Raw genomic sequence first — 22,975 nt, forward strand, 5'->3', positions numbered from 1 at the left:
AATGTCTAAACCCATCTTTGTCCCGACTCAGGACGAGGGCTAAAATCTTGCCCCATCTCTGCCCCACCACCTATGCAGGGCGGGAATATCCTACGCAGGACGAAGAGGGAAGGGGCAGGTCAAGGCAGGGCGGACAAAATTGCTATACCTAGTTTTAATGCTCTTTTTCAAGAGGTAAATCAGAAAATCCCTCACTCGTCCAAAAATATGCTGGAAATTCATGATAGTCAGACCTGGCCTGACGTGCTATTCAAATCAAATCAACAATATTCCAGGAAGTAAAATTGTGATTAAGCCCCAAGTTCTTGACGAGTGCTTATTCGAAAATCCTTGAAAACTCAAAAACCATTACACAAATAGGAAGATAGAAATAAAAAGCAGAGATAACACCATAAATTCCAGATTCTGAGCCACTTAGTAGAAACCACCTTGCATTGGTTCAACAAAAAGTTCAACAAAGAGCTCTGTCCTTATTAATCCAGTACATCAAATTTAATTCAATATATCTTTGATAAAAGAAGAATCGAGATCAGCTTTTCTCTGTGCTGTACATTACCAACAGTAAAATGAAAGCATTTATTATTTGAGATTATTTACTTTACAACGAATGACTGTAAAAAGAATTACATGTTAGCATGAAAAGAAACAAAGCTTTTCCTATAAAACAATGATGATAAGCAAGAAAAATTAACAATAACAAAAAGGAAAATAACATGAAGGTCTCCTTCATGGCTAGTCTGGGAAAACTGTCTTCAAGAAATCGTTAAAACGTTTAGCATACAGCTTGGGTTCAACAACTGATATTTTAAGGGGGTCATATCGCAATGATTTGCATGCATGCTCAAGTTTCTTTTTCACGTTGTATTCCTGCAATATATCAATTATGCCCATGAACAGGACAACATCATAAACCTCAAAAGGTTCAACTTTGGAATCGGGCTTGGGGTGGGCCTGAGCTGGCATGTTAACTCCCAACTGCACGCGAAACCTGAGTAAAATTTGCAATTAGCAGTTAACTATATACTGCTGAGCTAGCAGCCCTATCTTAATAGATCATAGACATATTAGCGAGTCGAGAGTGGCAAGATAAGGAATGACGGCACAGAAATAAACACATGTATGAATAGTTCCATAGCAGCACCCATTGGAGCAATGCTACAATTTTTTAGGGTCGAAACAGCAATGCCAGTCGTTGTTGTTCAAGTTGGATGTGGCATTGCTGTTCAAGTTGGATGCAATTCAACGGCATTGAAACATAAGGTTTGACAGAATTAGTACAATGTAATTAAAGACTATTAACCTGGAGAAAGAAGGGTGAACTCAAAAAACTAGGAAATTGGGAAAATGATTTGAGTTTTGAATTCAAGGAAACAAGCAGGTGGGACTATAAATTTTTTATCTATTTCACAATTTCATCTATACCAATCAAAAGCATTAAAACAACTCCAGCTTGGATTTTTTTTTTTTAAATTTATTTTTAAATCCAGCTTGGATCCATACCAAAGGGCAGTTAAGATGCCAAAATTTTCACATTTTGGGGTATCCATAAATTCATAGCTTGAGTAAGTAATTAAAAAGAAATTAGGGAACAAGAAAGAGAACTTTTTTTTTTGGGGGGGGGGGGGGTGGTGGGCAACAAATATAAAACTGAGACACTAAACAGTTCTATTGCATTAATAATCTCCAATATCACTCAGATACTAATATGTTCTTAACGATGTAAAAATTGTTGAATAGTCAGTGCAGGAGATTTTAAATTCATGAGGGCTGTCATTCCATGAACATAAAGAGAAAAATTCGGGAAGGGATTGAATGTCTAATTACTATAGGAGAAAAACTGCAGTACGTTAGCAAGAGAAATGAAAAATGATAGGATCTACCTTCCAGTACCAGGCAGTAAAAGATCAACTTCCTTGTCACCTAAAGAGTATGCTCTCAACACATTTCCTCTGCTGTGCGGACCTGGTGTTTTGCTGAGAATGTTGGGTTCATGGTTTACCAGTACCAGGCGTGTGGGAGGAATCATGAGTTCTCCTTGTGAAATTGCATCTGTGGAAGAGAACATGAGCTAAAAATGCGAAAGCCACTCAGGGATACCTAAAAGTTTTAGGGAGCAAACAGAAGGTAGGAAGTACTAAAGAAAGTTCAGAGAAGATACAGTGTCCTCAAACACATGCAAACAAGTCCACACACAACTCCATTTTATGTGCAAGAGTAAACTAACTATTCCAAATCATTGATGATAAAAATTATTATCCCAGTTGATCTTATCATACATCATTTCTCACTTTTAATCTCTTTCGTGATATTTCACCGGATTAAACAATATACCAACTCATTCTTTTAATTAAAAAAATATGATAATTTCAAATGCTGAAGTTGCAAGGGTGCACAGTAGAATAAAATCAATATAAATAACAGTTTGTAAAAGTTAGAATTATGGTTAAATGATTAAATTCATTATCCTAATAGTTTAAGCTTTTGGAAAAATTAGTAATTTATTGTGGTATCAAACTAGGAGGTCCTGAGTTCGATTCCTGTCTCCACTCTACCTCCCATTTAAATGTTAAAATTCTCACGTATTCGGCCTCACTCATTAAGGGGTAGTTTGGGCCCACTCACAAGGGGAATCGTTAAAATTATGGTTAAATGACTAAATTCATCATTTACTAATAGTTTAAACTTTTGGAACAATTGATAATTTATCGGCAAAATATACATACACAAATTTCTTCTAGTTGTTACAAATTGTGAAGCCTCTTGATGGATCAAATTTCATAATCTAAATACAAGAACATAGGCAGCCATTGATACAATTTCAATAGAAATTTTTTACCAGGTGAGTTAGTCACTCCATGGACTTGAGCCCATGATCTCAGTCATCACCCCATTCTTGAGAGAGAAGGGGGTGGGGGGGGGGGGGGGGGGGGGGGGGAAGGGGGGTGTTTATAGGTGCTGTTTGACCCAAAGGTCACTGTCTTCAATACCCAATAATAATCCATTTGGTTTAGATGCATGACTCAAGTAAATTAAGACTGTTTATATACAGATATGTACATATGTTAGTATGTGTATAGGCCTCCAATTATGCATACCTATGGACAACGACAAGAAGAAAAGGACCAACTAGTGATCTTAGCGATGAATCCTGCTACCAATTGGGCCTGATAAACTATTTCTAGCATTTATTTTATTTCATTTACTTTATGTAATTGGTCAAATATTATTTTCTTTTCCTATTTGGTTCAAGGAATTAATTCCTTTTCTTAATAGGATAGTAGAATTACTAGGTTAGTGTGTACATCTAGAAGGTAACGAAAATAGTGTTTCTCTCCTGCCCACCAAAAAAGGAAAAAAAGGTAGAAAGCCACATGCATAGACAAATTGGATAAATTCCAACAGAACTTAAAGCTTCAAAGATGTGATTACTTGGGAAGTGTAGGTGTAATTTCCTAGGTTCATCTTTCTTCTTCTCACCATATAAATACCAAACAACCATCAGATTCCATCAAAATTCAATCTTTTTCAAACCTAAGCATTCCAAAAATCCTTCAAGATCATCAAGAAAACTAACCTTGTGCTGAAATTTTAAGAATCATGCATCATTAAATTTAGCCTTGGTAGGACAATGTGGCCTCAGTCAACTTGTAACTTCAAATTTTGGAATAAGAATTCAATTTTATGTGTTCTTAACGGGGTGCTGAAAACAATTACAAATATTGGGCTTGTCACTTTTATTTTAAGGTGATCTTCAATGATATAAGATTTTCAAATATTCATGTTTATAAACTACCATTTGTCCCAAAAACTTAAGATGTTAGGAAATGGTGAACTTAATCATTTAAACATTATTCTAATACTTCCTCTCATGTGTGGACCAAGATTTCTAGCCCAACATGTGGGTCATTTAACTTTTTAAGTAGAAGGTAGAAAAGAGATAGAGTTCGAACTCAAGACAACGTGTTTTGATACCATGATAAGCTAACACTAGTCCTAACTCCCAAAAGCTTAAACCATTAAGGAAGGGCAAATATATCTTTTAACCATTATTCTAATAGATATGCTGTGCATGAGATACATGGTTTACTCTAAATATTTGCTTGAAAAGTATAGTATAGCCTAAGGATGTTACAAATAAGATGAAACTCCAATAATGGTAAGAGGATGGTGAGTCAGTGCCTCCTATTATCTTTTTTTAATCTAATCTTTCATAACACATGATCATGTGTACTAAAATCATTTCATGTCATTCTGTAGAGTAGTACAATTAAGTGCTCCTCAAATTTAATAGCTCTTAAATTTTATTTATTTTTAATGGGAATAGCTTAAACTTAATTGAAAAGAAATGAAGTTTTATAAATGCAACATAGAATATCAGTGACCCATTTTAACATTATCTTGGGATTCATTTTCTAATCAAGAGCATAAGGAAAACAAATACAAGTTCACATTAACAGATGTTCATAACAGAAATAAATATCTACCGTCATCAGTTTCTAAGAGAGTCTTCTGCTCAGGAGCTCTAAGGTGTACCCCCAACAGAAGGCTATAATCAATTATCTGTTGAGATTCTAAGAACTCGCAGTCCAGATGAATTTGTCTGCAGAAAAGGAAAAAATAATTTTACTGATAATTAGAAGGTGGATTTATAGACCAATACACCCCAAAAGTTTTTGAAAAAACAAAAAGAAAAAAAGACACGTAATTTATACAGTCAATGACAAGTATAATACAGTTATTTTGTAATTTTTTTAGATGCATACTTAGTATATCTTCTTGCACACTTAAGAAGTTGGGTTACTAGCAGCTAGACACAATACCAGAAGTAATACACCCTGTACAATTGCAGGATTATATGAAAAATCTCAAAAGGAAAAAAAAAAAAAAAAAAAAAAAAAAAAAAAAAAAATAAGTGGTTATAGTAGGTAAATACACAAACACACAGTTATATACATATTGCATATATACATGTATGCATCTATGTAGGCAGTCTATATAGCCACTTCAATCTGAAATCTAAGTGCAGAATTATATAGCTTATCTGCAGTAAGGGATAATCAACTTATTGTAAGTGTCAACATCTAATGTTTTGGAACATCTATAACAAAAAAACAGAAGCATAGAATACATCAGTTACGTCACGTTTTAAATGCTCATTGAAACAGGATTCTCAAGATTCAGGAGGTGAACTACAAGTGCAACTTTCCTCTCATTATGTGTTCTTTGATAAATGTGGAGACAAACATAGAATTAAAATTAACTCATGAAGTATTAAATTACCATCATGCATGCGAATCATATTGAAAAAAAAGTGATTTCTAGGTATCCTAATGTTGCCATACATCAAGGAGATTGATTTAGGCTAGGGTTGCAGTTGGAGTCAAGTTTGCACAACTATTTTGTAAAGTAGCATCTCGAGGCTCTAAAACTCGAGTTACTCAAATCTCTAAGACTCGAGTTCCAAGTGGTGGCCATCTATTGTGGAAGAAAAAATCCACATGGAGTTCCTGCCTTTGGAAATGGGTTTGTGCATACTGGGGTTGTGGGTTTTGCTTGGTTGTTGTATACTTCTCTAGATCTGTTAATCTTCTTTTTCTTCTCCTCAATCTGTTTCTTTCTGTGCGCTCTATGGAACTTGAGTCTGAGATACTTGAGTTCCACATGGAATATTTATCCACATCAGCTTGGAACTCGAGTCGACTCAAGTTCCTTCATTGAACTTGAGTTTTAGAGCCTCAAGATGCTAGTGTACAAGATAGCTTTGAAAACTTGACAACTAATTAAATTGATCCGAAAGTCATGTTAAATGCCAAAAATATCCTTGGGCACATTATATAAGATTAAATAATTTAAGACGCAAACATTGAGTTTTGTGGGAAAAACTAGTAAAATGGATGCCTGGAAATATGCCCATGAAGATGCTGGCATTTAAAAAAAAAAAAAAATTCCCAATCTTTTAATCACTCCCTATTATTGTTCTAAACAATTATGAAAATAGGCAATCAGAGAATTCGAAGGAATTCTATCAAGAGATTGAGGGCTAATGAGTTCCATTTCTCATGTAATGAAGATGAATGACTGATCTGTACAAGGTCTGAAGGCTTTGAATCATAGAATACTGTGAGCTTGAACTAACTTCTCCATCACAATAAGCTTGGGAGATTTGGAAGAGCAAGAGCAAGTTTGGAGCATGAACACTTAGGGTATTCTGTAGAAGTTGCTCCCAAGATCAACCTTATCAGTCCAGTAATTTGATTATGCGATTTCAGAGAAAAAGTCCTAAACCAGGCATTATTATATTCCTTTTTTAGCCATTCAAGAAGCCTTAGGAGAAAAAAAGAAAAGGAAACTGTTCAAGCTAAAGTTAAATTATCATAACTAGCAACAATAGACGACTGCAACATTGACGTACATCAAATTTTCAAAAGGGGATGAGAATTAAATAAATAATAATAAATCAAGGAATCAGCACCAAGCCATTGATAAATTCCAACTGAAATTTCATACATCAAGCAAACTTGTCTTTGTAAAAACTACAATAGGCAATAGCACACTTTTATATACTAGTAAGACTAAGTCCTAACCCTAATTGATTTAGAAAAAATCTCAAGCATTGAATTATAAAAATAACCTTGATTCTAGGAAATTAAATAAAATACTAAAAACCTAATTAACTAATAAGACCTAAAATAAAAATGGACCAATAGCAAAAATACAATTGATTTCTAAAATTAAGTAAAACTTTATAAAAATAAAATTTTCTTCTTACTCTTTACATCAAACAAAAAAAAATCAATTTTGGGGTTGAGCTTAAAGTAAACCTTTCCATGTTTTCCTTAGGTGTCACATTACTATCAAATCCATTGCTTACGAAGAAATGGACACCAATAGATTATAAAATCACAATTTACATCACAATTCAAAACAAGGGAACTTACCTCAGAAGGTATTCTCGCAATAATTTGTCCATATGAAATTCATACAACAGATCCAGGTCTTTCAAGGTGGTAGTCTGGTCAATTTTGTCTTCATTTGTAACTCTTCCTATAGATGATCCTTTCAGATCATAACGACGGTGAACTCTTAGTTCTGTGCAAAACATATTACCCATAACCACAAAGCGTACCTAAAAACAAAATGATCAAAGAAACCCTCACTAATCATAAGTGATTTGCACAATAGAAAGGAAACCAGGGCCACATGACAGGATGGCAGATACCTTTCTTCCCCCTCTTAATGTTATCCGGTGGAGCCCAAAAAATTTTGTTATGAGAGTGTTCTCATGTTTTTTTACATGTTCATAATATTTAGGCAGCATCTTGAGCAGAACCTGCATAAAAGAGAGAAAAAATATTCTATATTTATGGCCAACAACCCAACATTCTTCCTTAACAAGTGGTACATCAAAGAAATCTGAATAATTCCTCAACTAACATTTCCAAACAAAAAATATATTACAATGAAAAAAGAAAAGCCAGGCTATCAAATATACACTTTATCTGAAGTATATAGCAAATATTCTTATATTAGCTTAATAGTATTCTTGTAATCATGTCATATCACTCTAATATAAGATATGCTAAGGTGAAGCAACTAATCAATTCTTTTAGCCCTAAACCAATTTTCCAATCCCGCTCTCCTTTCATTCTTCTCTCCCTTTTTCTTCTCACCTAACCCTAATCTTCCATAATCCATACTATACAACTTTCTTGTTTCTTTCTAGCAGATTGGTTTATATGCATAAAACAATTTTGGGGAAAAAGGAAGAAGACAAATATGTTGACCTTATTGAAGGCCTTTTGGTTTCTTGTTAACAATCTGCAAGGAGTTTTTTTTCTTCAGGAGATGACAGAAAACCCAGAATGTAGCTTCTAAACTTGTTACCATGACAAGTTTTGGGATTCAGTTTAAAATGGCTAAGAACAATTCTGTAACTATGAATCATGAAGAAGACGAGTAAGTAAACCTAGACAGATAAATTTTTTTTGGCTTGGGATGGTATGTACATGATCTATGTAGTATGTAGAATCCTAGACTGTGGTACTGTGGTAAGAAAAGGGAAAAACACAGAGCTTTCGTGAATTTCTATGTCTTGAGGTAGGATTCAACAAGGTGATTTTTCATAAGCAAGATCAAGTTTTTGACCTTCTATGCTATCTTATGTTGGTCTCTTGGTGTGTTACAGTTGTCACATTTCTCTCCTAGAACATTATTCTCACAACATTTCAACCTTTAATTTATATGCCTAAACAAAAGACAATACAATGAATGACATAGAATGAGAAATAAATGCAGAAAATTTGTCTTTTCATGTTACATTCCTTTATTCCATCCTATGTAATAATTTTCCTGTAAACTTCAGCTGCTAGCTAAAAACTCACCAATTGAAAGCAGGGCAGGTACCTCCAATTACAGTGAGCCATAATCTTACTAGACAGCTAAGAAGAGAACGACAAAGAATGAGAAATTAAAGAAGAAAATTTCTGTTTTTTCATGTCACATTCCTTTATCCCATCCTATGAAATAATTTTCCTGTAAACTTCAGCTAATAGCTAAAACTTCTGCTATTGATAGCAGGACAGGTACCACCAATTACAGTGAACCTTAATCTTACTAAACAGATGATGCAGGAGAATCAAGAGAAAATAAAAAGAACGAGAAAATTAAAAGATAAACCCTTAGAATCAGCACTCAGGGGTCGCTTGGAATCAGTACCAAGCAAAACTTAGGCATCATGGAAACAAGCAAAAGTTAGGCATCAGCACCTAAGGTGTTAGGAGTCAACACCCAACTACTGGAAAATCTCCAATCTGAATTTCATTAATCAATCAATCTTCAAATCTCCAAAACATAATCTCTAAAATACAAATAAACCAGGCTATTATATAGAGCTAGAGCTTCTAGAAAATAAAGAGATAAAAGATAACAACTAATGAATACTAATTCCAATTGAACTCAAATATTAGTCTCTATCTAATCTCAAATCTAATCCCTATCCGAATAAAACTCTACAATTATCCAAAAAATTGAAAATAAAATCTTCAAGTATAAGCGTCTGGCTGTTTTGACTCTATAGTAGACTCTACTGGTTGCATGAACATTGAAACAATTTCAATTGGGTTTGGTGGTGCTTGATCTCCCTTCATTTGAGTATCCAAGTCTTGAACAACCTTCATTTGAGTAGCCAAGTCTTCAACAGTTTTCATTAGATTTCCTAAGTCTTGACGCATGACAAATATTTCATGAGTGAGTCTTTGACTTGGAAATGACCATAATGATCAAATTGTGCAACTGACTCTTTATTCTTGTGAAAATAAGGTGGGAAGTATTCAATACAAAGATAGTCTTTCATTCTTTCCCAAGTAATTAGAGACCAATGTCTTCAAAAGTGTAGGTTCTCATAATGATTCCAATACTCCAAAGCTCTACCAGAAACTCTTGTTTTGGCATACCACATTTTTTGTTTGTCATTTGATAAATGCACTTGTGCAAAGAATTGTTCCACCTCATATATCCAATTTTTGAAAATCCATTGGTCTTCATCTTGATAACCATAAAAAATAGGTGGTGGGACTGCTACCATTGTGTACTAAAATAATAAATCTCTAACAGAAAACTGTGATAAGAACATGAGTTTGCACACTTGAGTTGTACCTGATTGTCTCAGGACGTGAGCCTAAATCATGTGTGCTGAATTTACAGTTTGGTCTCAAAGGTTGATTGGGCTTTAAATACCAAACAAACAATCAAATCTATAAATCAGATCAGCCTGCAATATAGTTCCTGGGACCACACTTTTGAAATGGATCTGCACATGAGTTTTGTTTTTTGTTTTTTTCTTTTTTTAAGATCTGGGTTTTTTTGGTGATGGTTTTGGCTTGTTGCATGACTTGATTTTCAGGCAGATGGGTTACTGTGGTTGGGTTATGGGGGTTTGATCGGAAACACGACAGATTTTTTTTCCTCTAAAAGTGGAACTATTTGCTCTAATACCAAATTAATGCAGGACAATCAAGAGACAAATTAAAAGATAAACTTGTGTTGCTTGGAATCAACACCAAGCAAAATTAGGTATCAACAGGTGTTAGGAATCAACACTCAACTATTGGAAAATCTCCAATCTGAATTTCATCAATCAATTGTCTAATCTCCAAAATACAAATAAACCAGGCTCTTAAACAGAGCTAGAGCTTCTAGAAAATAAAGAGATAAAAGATAGCAACTAATGAATAGTAATCCTAACTGAACTCGTATACTAATCCCTATCGGAATAAAATTCTACAATTATCCACTTTCCTTAAGAGATAAATACAAAAATCTGAAAATATAAGTTCTAAAATAATTTTGGTTTTGCTCCTGCATCAACAGTTAAGCAGATCCATTGCATACATTTTTTTTTTTTGATAAGTAATAAGATATATTGAAAAAAAAAGAACACCCAAGTGCACCGGAAGTGAACAAGGGAAAGGAAATCAAATACAAAAATTGCAAGAGTCTAGGAAAACAATAAAAGAAGGGAAAGATTTATTTTGCAAAGCAAACAACCAATCCCTTAAAGTTCTAAAAAAGAGAAGCTTGAGATCAGGAATAGATCTCTCAGAATCTTCAAAACATCTACTATTCCGCTCCCTCCAAAGGCACCACAATAAGCAATGAGGAATGATAGACCAAATAAAACCATTTCGATGACGAGCAGATCCATTACATACATGGTTTGGATATATATAGTTAATCTAATACAAAACTAGGATGCAACTTGATTTCATCTCATAAACATATTTCAATTATTTAGGGGGATCAAAAATAAAGGAGCATGAATAAACTGAAACTACATCCTGCAGAACCAGAAGAAAATATAATGGAATCTGTTTATAAGGTTTCCTATTGAAATGGAAGATCTTCATAGAAATCAGCAAATAGCTAAGTCCACTAAACACATGCAAGGGATCTGGAACACAGAACAGGAAATATATAATGTAATATGGAACTCTTTCAGTGTTCAAACCTTCAGTTCTGATCTTTTTAATGTCTTAATCACAAATCTGTCATCATGAGAAAGATAGAAGATACTGCCACTTTTCCCAGGAGAAGCAAGCTCCCTTAGACCATCATCACCACACATGGACATCATGTATTCAGCTGCATCTAACTTGAACATCTCCCTCAAATTCCTGAAAATGTAGTTCCATTAGTATGTGCAAATTTATCCAAAAATTACAGTTGCATTTTTTATAACACTAAGGAAAATAGGAAATTGCAGAAAGATGCATATGAAAGGGTACACCTATATATATGATTAGAACATATGCAATAAATGTAAAGCAAAAACACCTTAAATGAAGCAAGTGAAAAACATATTATCTTCAAAATATTAATTTATCAAAAACAGAATTTTTTTTAAGTGTTTAAATAAATTGAGAAATGTCCATCTAAAATTCCTAATATGAAAACCTGAGGTACTAATGTATACAACTATATAAAAACTAGCCTTAAAGACCATTCAACAACGTTACTTAAAAACTAAAAACTGGTATGGATGAGTTTTCAAAAAACATGTTTTAAACATCCTAATTTGAGATTGTAACTCAAACACCAATAATAAAACATAAAACATTGCTACCAAACAACTTTTATTTTTTGGACCCACAGTTTTTAGTATTTAAATATTGAAAACTATTGTTTAAATATCATTACCAAACAGGCCCTAAAGCACCCAAAGTGTGGAGTGCACAGATATAATAAGCACATACTCACATCCATATCTTACAAAGATATCCCATAATCCCACATAATAAGCACATACTCACATCCATATCTCACAAAGATGTCCCATAATCCTACAGATAAAACGCAAACACAACACATTTTCTTGTAATCGACCTGTTTGTCAAGAAAGAAAGTACTTTGACCTTAAAAAAATCAAACCAACTCCTAAAGAAGTTCACAAACATCTCACAAAGCACTCTGCAATTTATATTTGATCCGATATGCTTCTCATATCCTAATTGGATTACACTTCAAGTCATAATTCTTTGTAATGATTCCTCAAACAATATCCTTATTTACTGCTAGTGCATAAAAGATAATAATCTTGATGATAAAATTCTCATGCTACGTAATCATTTATATTAACTAAATAATTTCACACCATCACTTCCCATAACAAACTACACTTTTTTCCCAAACCCGTTCATCTGTAGTCAAGACTATTCTTATTGCTCATAAAATATAAAACAATTTCATATGGCCAAAGAGGAAGGGCAGGGGACAATCGAAGCACCAAAAAGGTTTACAAAAAACTAGCTCTGCTTATGGTGCTTGTCATACAAATGGAATTTAAAGGACCTCAAATAGCATCAATGATGGAGAGCAGCAAATATATGCGTAATTTTTCAGTTATTCTTTAAACATTGCTAAGATGGAAATCAATATTCATATTCACCCCGAAATATTTGCAAAATAATGGGTTTTGAAATTTAAATAAACATCCATAATAGCATGTGCAGTTTTATAACTCAAAAAGCAGCCAACATCATATTTTAAATCAAAGTGTCTTCTTATCATGATTTCAAGAATTATCTTCTACCAAGTTGCAGTTTACTTTGACATGCAAGGAACTTTGCCTTTTTGGACTATTCAGTAGAGTATCTATGAAAGTGGAAAGTTCAATTTGCAGATAGCAGAAACCCTTTCTTCTCCATCATGGTCCCTTCTGAACACTTCACCAATTTGTGATTAGTGCTCCAGCCATCTACCCAAGAGTTATTAATGGTATTTTGTCACCATTAGCACTTGTAATTGCTGTTAACTTGGTAAATGTCATAAAACACTACTCAACTAAAAAAATTCAGATCATAATTTCCAGTTTCCACAGTTTGCAGACTCTAAACAATCGGATCTATATTCAAGTTGCCCTCTAAAAGATTCAATGGCATGGTGCCTGTTAGTTTAGTCTTTTACAAGCTAAGCAACAATTGTGTATAAGATTGGTAGATACCTGAAGACCATAGGGCAATAGTCTTTCCAATGGAAATCAATAGAATAGTGAGGAGGTGTAAACTGGGAACCCTTTCTGGGGAAATACATCCTTATTCTAGCTCGATCACCAAAATCAGAATATCGCACTTCACGCATAGGCACTGGTGTAATCTTGCCAACAGTGTACCTGTGTAGTACTTTATACTTTAATTAAATACTTAACAATTGTAACAGTGAAGAATATACATACATAAATACATAATACACATATATATGTATATACACACACACATATATATGTGTGTGTGTGTGTGTGTGTGTGTGTGTATTTACACACAATTAGGATATTAATAATTTTATCAGCCCAATCAAACCAAAATAAATAGCTTCAGAAGATTGCAAACTGATATGGTATGATCAATCATAAATTTTACTTATAACCATTAACAAGAAATCTGACTTGAAATTTATAATTAATGTACTCAGTAGTAACTAGTAAGAAACACATTTGATAAAATGGAATTTCTTATACATATAATCATTAAAAGATATAACACAGACTCTTGGCTTTCTAATTGAGGGAGTCAAATGATTTACCTTATGCCAAGTTGCAAGTTAAGCATTAAATAATAGCTCTGATTGCCTTTGAAAATATCCAGACATGAGCTCCTTATTGCCTTTTTCACATTAAATGTTTTACGCTGCTTAGTTTTGCATGTTAACTCCGCATATTTCCTAACTCTCTCTTTGATTAAGATTCCTTGCAAGTATTCCCTTTCATAAACTAAAGTATTATTATCGTGCACCTCATGTTGACCTTCATCAGAGGTATGGGATGACATGCCTGAAGATTCATGACATGTAAAGTCCCTGGCAGGATCACAAAGATTCTGGTTTTTATCTAACAATGAAGAGTTATGTGATTTTCGACCTGTATTTTTTAAAATTCCACCAATAGAAATCTTCTCAGAAAGACTGCACTTAACACTTTGTGTTGGAGCCCTGCCTTCCTCTGAGTTCAATGAGAAATTATGAGACAAAAAGTTTTTTCCATCATCATATCCGAGAGACCTAGACCACGTATTTAAGGTTGGATGTTTACTTCCAGCAGGATAGAACGTTCCTTTTCCATCTTTTAGGTCCCTGCTCCAAGTTCCAATGTAATATCCCCCATCAGCAAACCTATAAGTTCCAGACCCATGTCTAAACCCATTTAACCAAAGGCCGTCAAAAAGATCACCATTGACCCATTTCATAACCCCTCTACCACTCATTATCCCAGCTTTCCAATGTCCAATATATGTATTTCCATCACACCAACAATATCTCCCACAACCTTCATGTACTCCTTCATTCCATGAACCTTCATATGTATCAAAATTAGAATACTGCTTTCTTCCGAACCCATGCTGAACGTTCATCCTCCAGGCCCCACTGTAAAAAGATCCTTCAGGAATAGTAAAGGTGCCAAAACCATGTAGATAACCCCCAGAGAAATCACCTTCATATTTTGCCCCTTTTGACCAAATGATCTGTCCTTTCCCTGTCATTTTTCCTTCTTCCCAATCACCTTCATAAATTGTCCCATCTGACCATGTATATTTACCTTTGCCATTAGGCAGTAATGCCTTAAAATCACCACTATAGATGTCTCCATTTGGAAAGGCCTTTTCACTCAATCTGAAAAAGTATTAAAGTAAATTTAAACCAAAACACCAAATCTGAAAAGTCAAATTATACAGAAGAAGCATGAATTCATTTATGTACAGCCAGACATTCTTGCTTTGAAAAGGGGAAGAGAAGTGTAAACGGAGAGAGAGAGAGAGAGGAATGGTGAGAAGGAGATTTACTGAATGATTATTACCTTTCAATGTCATCCATGAACAGTGAAAGGTATTTGATCTAGCTGATCTGGATGGCTTTCACAAGTCTCATCTTAGATAACTTTCTCAACTCTAAACAAGTCATTTGAGCACAGTGATTAGAAAATTCTTCTTTCACCTTCACCACACCCAGTTGGGGATGCTGAACAAACAAGATTCTTCTGGCTTATTATTAGTCAAGACAGGCACATTGAAGAACAACATGGAAATTAAAACATTAAAGCATCCATTTTTTATCTATGTTGCCAAAGCAAAACCCACTGATTCCCAGTTCTAGTGCTATCAGTTTCTTACATTTTAAAAAAATTGGGTTTGGTTCACAAACCTCCAAAGAAGAAAAAAAAGTTTTTGTGTCTGTTTCAAGTGTGCTATATCTTTGTCAAATTAAATTTTGAAGTATGCTTTAAAGACAACCTGCCACTGTACAGACTACAGAGACATATATTATCATCATAAGATCTTCCAAATTTCAAGATAGTTATCTGAATTTTAACATATGTCAGCAGTTCAAACAATAGCAGACAATTCTGCCAGATGAATCTAGTTAAGATTACCACTTCTAGAAACTAATCAGCCAGTCAAATCTTTCTACAAACCAATGGCCACGAATCACAATTAAAATCAAATCCTAGAATGAACTTCTAGCAAAATGGATTTTTAGCTTTTAGCTTATAACCTTTAGTGCAAGTATCAACCACCACTCCAGAATTCTCTACCTACTACATAATGCAACATTTAATTGGAACCATTAAATACTTTATAGTATTTATTTACAGGCCACCGACAGTTGTATCATATTTCATCTTAAATGTCAGCCCTCGAATTAAACTATGATTGACAATTTATTGACAGCACCCAAGTTTTATAATCATTCATTCTACAGAGTACAGCTTATGTCTCACTCAACCAAAATCAAAATCCCCCTCCACCATATTCAGTATTCACAATCTCAATACCTCCAAAACACACACAAATATATACATATCAAGCTCTTGTAATCAAAATGATAACTAGAATAAACTTTGCTTCTTCTTTTTTCTTCTCATTTTTTACAATAAAAAAATAAATAAAAAAACAATCTTTCTGTTATAGAAATTGCAGTGACCCCAAATACAGCGATGAATTCACAGGTAGTAGTAGTACATGGTAATGATTATCAATCAAGAAAGTAATCAAATAGAAATAGAATGAGTCTAAATTGAGAAAACATAAACTGACCTGAGGAAGATAAGAATATTATTCAATCCCAATTCCCGAAATAAAGCTCAAAAGAGAAGAGAAAAAGGCCAGCTCTAATCTTGAAGCTAATAAGATGAAAAGAACCCACTTAAAGATAATGAATCAGACTAAACAGCCACTAAATCATTGTATTATTATTATGTATTAAAAAAAAAAAAAAGTTTCAAGCCCAACTATGTCCCCACAGAAAAATAAAGAATAAATAAAACAATTTAGAAATTGAAGCCGACTATCATGTCCCACTTCAAGATCCTCTATGCTTGAAATGACACTTCACCTCTCTCGCTCTCTCTCTCTACTAGTTTTTAACAGTTGGAGGTTTTTGATTTGTTACGAGTTGAGTTTGCTCCTGCATGAAGTTTCTGTCAGTTTTTGTTTTTTTCACACTCACTTGAGGAAAAGAGCCTTCCAACACAACCCAACCCAACCCAACATCTACTTCTACTTTATTTGCAATTGACACGTGTCAGACAAAGTTCCTTAGGACCCACGTTGGGTCCCACTTCCAAACATGGAGTGGACTTTGGACCACACGAGGTTGGGAGTAGAATAAAATAAACTGGTGGAACTTGAAAGCTGTACCTAATTAAAAGTTTGGTTCTTTTTGAAGTACGTAATTTAATGTAAGAAGAACTAGCATCTGCCAAGAAATGCATAAAGGGGTAGTGGGAGGGGCAGGCGGCGGGGAATGAGATCGTGTGTGGGTGTGAGTGTGTTTTACAAGTTGCAACTTTGAATGAACAGCTCATATAACACGGCATTGATTCTCCACAAGTGGAGGATTAAACTATTTTTAATACTACTACTACTTTGATACTTGATACCCTCCTCATTTTGTTCCCTTCCTCCCTTTTTTATTTTTTTTAGTGGAAAGGTTTTTGTTCCCCCACTCATCACCAAAGAATGTATTTTGTGCATTGATTGTGTTTGTTATGAATTTGGCAATTGTTTTTCAATTCTTCCTCCTAGCTCATTATGAAATTCGTTTTTGTAGGTGGGTGATTCGAGGAGGATGAAATTGGAGCAAAATTGTACGGTAGGACCGAACACAGGAAGGTTTGATTAAGGGTCTGGTTATTTGCCAAGGAAGGAAAAGCCTTTTGCACAACTACGACCAATCGGTGGAGTTGGTTGAAGGTGTCCTAGTAGTTATGTCAGTAAAACATAGTGTAAAATGACAGGGTAACAACAGCTTGATATAACACTACTTGCATGGTGGAGTGGTGTGGGTTTTATAGGGCAAGAGAGGCTTGGATTTTGTAGGAGTTGTTCCCTAAAACAAACTTTTGAGTCTGTTAAACATTGTTCCATTTATTGGATCAAGGAGACGTTCTAGGATGACACTCTCGAAGTTGCAAATGTAAGGGACATGTTGATGAAGCGCAATTTATACTAATGGTAGTGTAGCAATGTAGCAAGACCATTAAGGTACCTAAGGTAGAAGATCGATCAAGACCTAACGACCAAACACCTATTGAGGGAATAGGGGGGATCTATGGAGCTTGGGCCAACATTAGCTTTAGGTTGGTGTATATTGTTAGGCCAAGTTGTCCTATGGTTTTTCCCTTCAAGGAGAAAAAGTTTTTTTTATGTATATATTTGTGTTATTGTGTCTAATTGCTATTTTGCTTGGTAATTGTAGTGATAATATTTGTTGGGGATTAATTAAAATTGTTAAATGATTCTCTTAATTCACACCAAATTAATTACCACACAAACACGAGCAATAAGGGATCTGATTTGATTTCTAGGTCACTTATTTAAATGGCATCCTTCATAAACTCAATATAATATATTGCTCAATAGCCAGAATAATATAAGTAATTGCCTGTTTTATTGTCAAAGACTCAACCAATGAATTAAGTTTATAAGTTGTTTTTCTTTGATTGTGTCTTCAAAAAATAGTTTCTGAAAAAATATTTTGAAATGACAAGAAGAAAAATTTAGAAAATGGTTTGCTTTTCCGAAACTTAGGAAAAAAGAAAGAAACCGACAACTTCATTTTGATGTCCGTTGAAAAAATGTTTTCAAAATAATGCTTTAAACAATAGTTAGTCAAGAGCATTCTAGAAAAAGCATTGGCTAGCATTTTCTTTGTATTATTCTTTATTCTTTATTCTTTATCAAAGAGAATCAAAGATGAGTCGGAATTGTATACCAGAAATATGATATTGATTTTTTTTTTTTCGAAATTCTCATGGTCCCTATGTTCAAGGGATGGCATATTTTTGACGTCTCCTCAACTAAAAAGGTAACGCTGACTCTGTTTCCTAATCAAAGTATCTGATTCTTCATTCTCAAAAAATAAAAATAAAAATAAAGTGGGTTCCAGTTAGCTCAATTGGTAATGTCTTTGATGGTTGTATAAGAGATCTAGGGTTCATCCTTGCCTACACCAAAAACTGATTGGTGTTTAGGTCTGATGATAAAGAGCTATCATTAGGAGTGGATGTCATAGATTAAAACTCTCTTAAAAAAAAAAAGAAGTTTCTGATTCATTATTTATTAAAAAAAAGATTTATTTTATTAATTACATTTGAAACCCCTGATTATCGCTTCAAAAGAAAAAAGAAAAAAGAAAAAAAAAAGCCCCTATAAATTAAGGGCCTTGTTGGTTGAGAGAGAGAGAGAGAGAGAGAATAAATTGAGTTAGGAGCTGACGTAAATGGTGTGTTTTATGCCAACCAATTCTGATCCGTCATGTCTACAAAATAACTTATTTTCATCAAAGCCTTATCCACCATATAGTTTTCATATGTGGCTAGAGGGTGATTTGCCTTCCTTCTTCTTGAAATAGTCTTCCTCAAAAATTTCTTCTTTTCTGCCCTACTAGTCAAACCCATTCACAAGAACCCTTATCTTGTTACATGTTTGGTCCAGATTACAAGAGTCTCTTAAGTACAAGACACATTTGCCACTACACTCCACTATCAGCTAGCTTACAGGCTTCAAAATCATGCCTTCGACATGGCAGTTCCAGACATGGCTCAATCTAATGATGCTTTGTTAATATAAGTTGATCCAAGAATGACCTCCATGTGTACGTTTGGTTGTGGATCCTGACCCTCCAAATCCAATTTTTGGGTTATAGTTTTGTATTTTGAGCTTATTGAAAATAAGTTGTTTTGCTGAACTGGTGGGTCAGGATTGGCTGGCGTAAAACACACCTTTTATGTGTTTTACGCCAACTCCTAACCCAATTTATTCTCAAGAGAAAATATGAGGAAAAAAAAATGTGCTCTTGGTTGGGAAAGGAAGAGGAGAGTGAAAATGGTGGAACCCATGGGTTTTTAATTTGGGGTGAAATGATTTTCTTTTCAATTCGGGGAGAAAATGGAAGAGAGAGTGTGTGGGTTTGATGAGAAATTATCTATCTACTAGGGATGGAGCCAAGATTTTGAGTTAAGGGGGGTGACTCTGACCTCTAGCTTGGCGACTTCTTAACCACTAAGGGTTTTTTTTTTTTTTTTTGAGTTTTTGATGTGTGCGCCTGCTGGGTAAAGACAAAATTATTCTATTTAAAACTTTTTAAAGAGCCAGTTGTTTGTTTGAGTAAAATTAATTAATTGGACATAATTTTTTTTAGCTTTGCTATTGGTGATTATTTGTTGTTGCACACATGTTTTTGGGCTAGTATATGTTGTTTTAAATTTTAGATCTATAAATTTTTTTAATGGCCTTTAAAATGATGAAAGTACTAGAGGTATATTGTTGATATAGTGAGTAATTATTGGTAAATAAAAAATTTATGTAAGTGATAGGTTTAGATGTGAACCAATAAGAATTTGTAGCTTAACAGTTTAAAAAATGTTTTAGGTAAGTTTGTAACTGTAATGTTACACTAAAAAGAATCAAAGATATTGTTAAATGGGCAAAATGTAATTTTATAGAATAAAATTGCTAAATTTGATGCATATATATATATATATATATACTAATATTAAAAAAATAAAAATTAGTTTGGGGGGGAGGGGGGGGGCATTGCCCCCCGGTCAATTAATGCCTCCGTCCCTGCTATCTACCATCTCCTCCCTATTTAACGTTGGTTTTCTTCTTTTTTTCACCTACATTAGGCTTAGTTTTTTTTCAACCTTATATACTATTAACTATTTTTCATAGTACTAGGAGCATAAGGTAAATTTCTATAATCTACATTTTTTATCCTATCATTTTTCTTCTCAATAAAACAAAAGAGTATCTATCACTTCACTTTTTCATTAATGCCAATCAAACACCATGAGAGAAAACTAAAATCTTTTCTATCTATTCACTTTTCCATCCCTTCTTCATTTTTTTATCCCTACTTTTTCGCCCCAACCAAATGTATTTTATATAAATTGATTATTATACACTTGTTACATAATAGGTAAGAAATAAATTTATTTGTATTTATTAAATAATATAAAATTTACCAACAATTATATTTTTCAATGAGAAGTGTTACGTCTACAACATTTTTCGCAATACTTTCACAACAAAATTTATGTGAAAAGTTGTTACTAGTTCTAATTTGAACCCACCATTAAAATTATTTTTTTACTCACAAATATTAACTAATAACAATCTGTTACTCAAAATTTATTGTGAAAATATTGTGGTAACATTTCTCAATTAGGATTTTTTATTCTTTACATTATTTTCGTCCCAAAGCAGTTGGCCCAGCTTGGAGCCATCGCTCATTTTCGTCCCCAACGCAATCCAGATGGGTCAGATGGCTTTTGTCTTCTGTCTTTTGTCCTTTTTTTTTTTTTTTTTTTTTTTTTTTTTTTTTTTTGCTTTTATTGTTATGATTTGATTAATTTTAAAATTGTGTTTCTGAGTTTGTATTCTGATAATCTGATAATGCTTGAGTTTAGAGATGTTTGAGAGAAAGATTGTTGTGTTTGTAGCTGTGAGAGGAGAGAGAATCAGGGTATTTGTGTAAAAGTGCTATGACAGCACTTTTCTCTTCAGCTTTTCTTCCCAATTTGGGAGGATAAAAAATGTGGGCCTAGGAGAGAAAACTTTCTCCGAGTTTTCTGTCTTCCCCATTTTCCTTTCCTAACCAAACAATGGAAAACAGTGTTTTCCACCCTATTTTCCTCCCTTTATTTTCCATCCTCCCTGTTTTTGCCCCAACCAAACACAGCCTAAATGTTGCCTTTTGTCATGTTTTGGAGAGGAAAGAAAGAGAATAGAAAACAATGAGTCAAAACACTTTATTATTTTATATTTTAAAGCAGCTAAAATCAATTCTTTGTTTTGAATTTTAAAAACAACTTTTTGATTTTTTTTAGAACAACTTTCATAAATTGCTACAAAACAATAAGAATTTAGGCCAGATCGTCTCATTTCTGCAATGGACGGGGTAGACCTTTTTTTTTTTTTGGGTGGTGACAAGGGGAAAATTTATTTAATATTTTTTTTTTGAGAAACAAATTTATTTAATATTTAATTAGCAAATTATATTAAGTATGTCCATTAAACAGCTGTAGTTGGTGTCTAAGGTACTTCTATCAGTATTTAGAGTAACAAAAGGATCAACAAGAGGTTGCCAAGAGATGTTTAAGATGGATTTGGGAATGCTAGATTTGCGAGGATGAATGAGTAGAAAAAAATTCCGAATATAGGTGAAGGGTGATCTGTGCAACATACCCCATAAGCAAAAATAATATTCCAAGGGGTTATAATTATGAGTTTCCGGTTGGTGTAGAGTGAGATTTCTTTCAACCAATTAGCTAGGGCCCAGAGGTAACTGGAAGAAATTGTGGGCTCTTTGTCCAGGAAGAGCTATCCAACAATCTTTGGCCCACATACAATCCCTTATTGCATGCAAAGTGGTCTCAGGAGGATTACACCTTGGACAATCATAAATAAATCCAGGAATTATATTAGCCAGATAAGTTCTAGTAGCCAAATAAGTCATTTCCCAAGGAATATTTGTCTTTTGTAAATATAAGGAATTTTCCAAATTCAGCTCTATTCTATTCTAGTCTAATCTAAGTATATGTGTGTGAAGTTCACTTTTAGAAACTTGAATCCTGACCCTTACACCTCTCACATATCACAAGCACGCACTTATACTTGTGGAGTAATCATCACACTATTAGTGTGCAGTGGTCAGCTCCATTTATCATTATCCCATGTAATGCCATCATTTTTATATAAGCTATGGCTTGCTTTCTTGTCTGTAAGTAGGCCTAATTAATTGATCATGTGATGCATATAGAAAGGATATAGGCAGTCCGATAATATGTTCCTGAAAGTCAAAAGGAATTTGAAAACGTAAAAGATTAAATTGCCACCTACCAGCCATGTAAACTGAGTCTATCTTTCGGTTTTCTTCCTCCCCAAGTAAAGGTCCTATCATTTGGTTCCTCAATGGTCCCGTTTGATACCCAAGAATCAGTCCAAATATTTATGTGTCCTATCCCCAATCTATCATCTCATACAATGTATTAAGAATCCTTTCCCATATTGGATGGCTTTCCATATATCAGAAACTGTATGAGAATAAGTGCTATGCTGAATTGCAATTTTGGGTTCATGGAATTGCTATTTAAGGAGAAAATGAATGGTAATCCATTTCAAGAATTGTTCTTAAAATGCATTTATTTCACAAAAATCACCGACTGATTCAAGGGTAATGCACATAACACATTTTTTTTTTCTTTGAGTTAACATGTTTTTATTGTTTCTTATTTGGGTCTGATATCAATAACATCAATTTATTATCTAAAATTCACAAATTGCAATCTTGACAATTACGAAATATTTTGTGAGAATTGGTGACTCTAAACTCTAAAGACTTATTGCTAATTTAATAGTTTTACTTTTTTAATTTTTAAAAATTTTCTTTTGGGGACAAAATAACTTTATACACAAGTGCCAACAAA

At 33.7% G+C, this 22,975-nt stretch overlaps 1 protein-coding gene across 4 annotated transcripts; it reads right to left on the bottom strand.

Moving 5' to 3' along the window:
- Positions 1–548: 548 nt before the first annotated feature.
- On the bottom strand, positions 549–16,518 carry LOC115968401 (phosphatidylinositol 4-phosphate 5-kinase 8-like). 4 transcript variants are annotated; one of them, XM_031087796.1, is made up of 10 exons: positions 16,080–16,518; positions 14,843–14,933; positions 13,576–14,658; positions 12,998–13,165; positions 11,006–11,171; positions 7,220–7,330; positions 6,939–7,126; positions 4,485–4,600; positions 1,881–2,049; positions 549–988 (listed from the first exon to the last, which is right to left on the bottom strand). In XM_031087796.1, exons 2-10 carry the CDS (start codon positions 14,857–14,859, stop codon positions 733–735), a joined length of 2,274 nt encoding a protein of 757 aa, XP_030943656.1. In that variant the 5' UTR covers positions 14,860–14,933; positions 16,080–16,518; the 3' UTR covers positions 549–732. The 4 variants fall into 4 exon arrangements, with proteins under 4 accessions (XP_030943656.1, XP_030943654.1, XP_030943655.1 ...); XM_031087794.1 differs by having other exon boundaries at positions 14,843–15,003; XM_031087795.1 differs by having other exon boundaries at positions 14,843–15,019.
- Between the last annotated feature and the right edge of the window lie 6,457 nt (positions 16,519–22,975).

The sequence above is a fragment of the Quercus lobata genome, chromosome 11, assembly GCF_001633185.2.
Source record: "Quercus lobata isolate SW786 chromosome 11, ValleyOak3.0 Primary Assembly, whole genome shotgun sequence".
Lineage (NCBI taxonomy): Eukaryota > Viridiplantae > Streptophyta > Magnoliopsida > Fagales > Fagaceae > Quercus > Quercus lobata.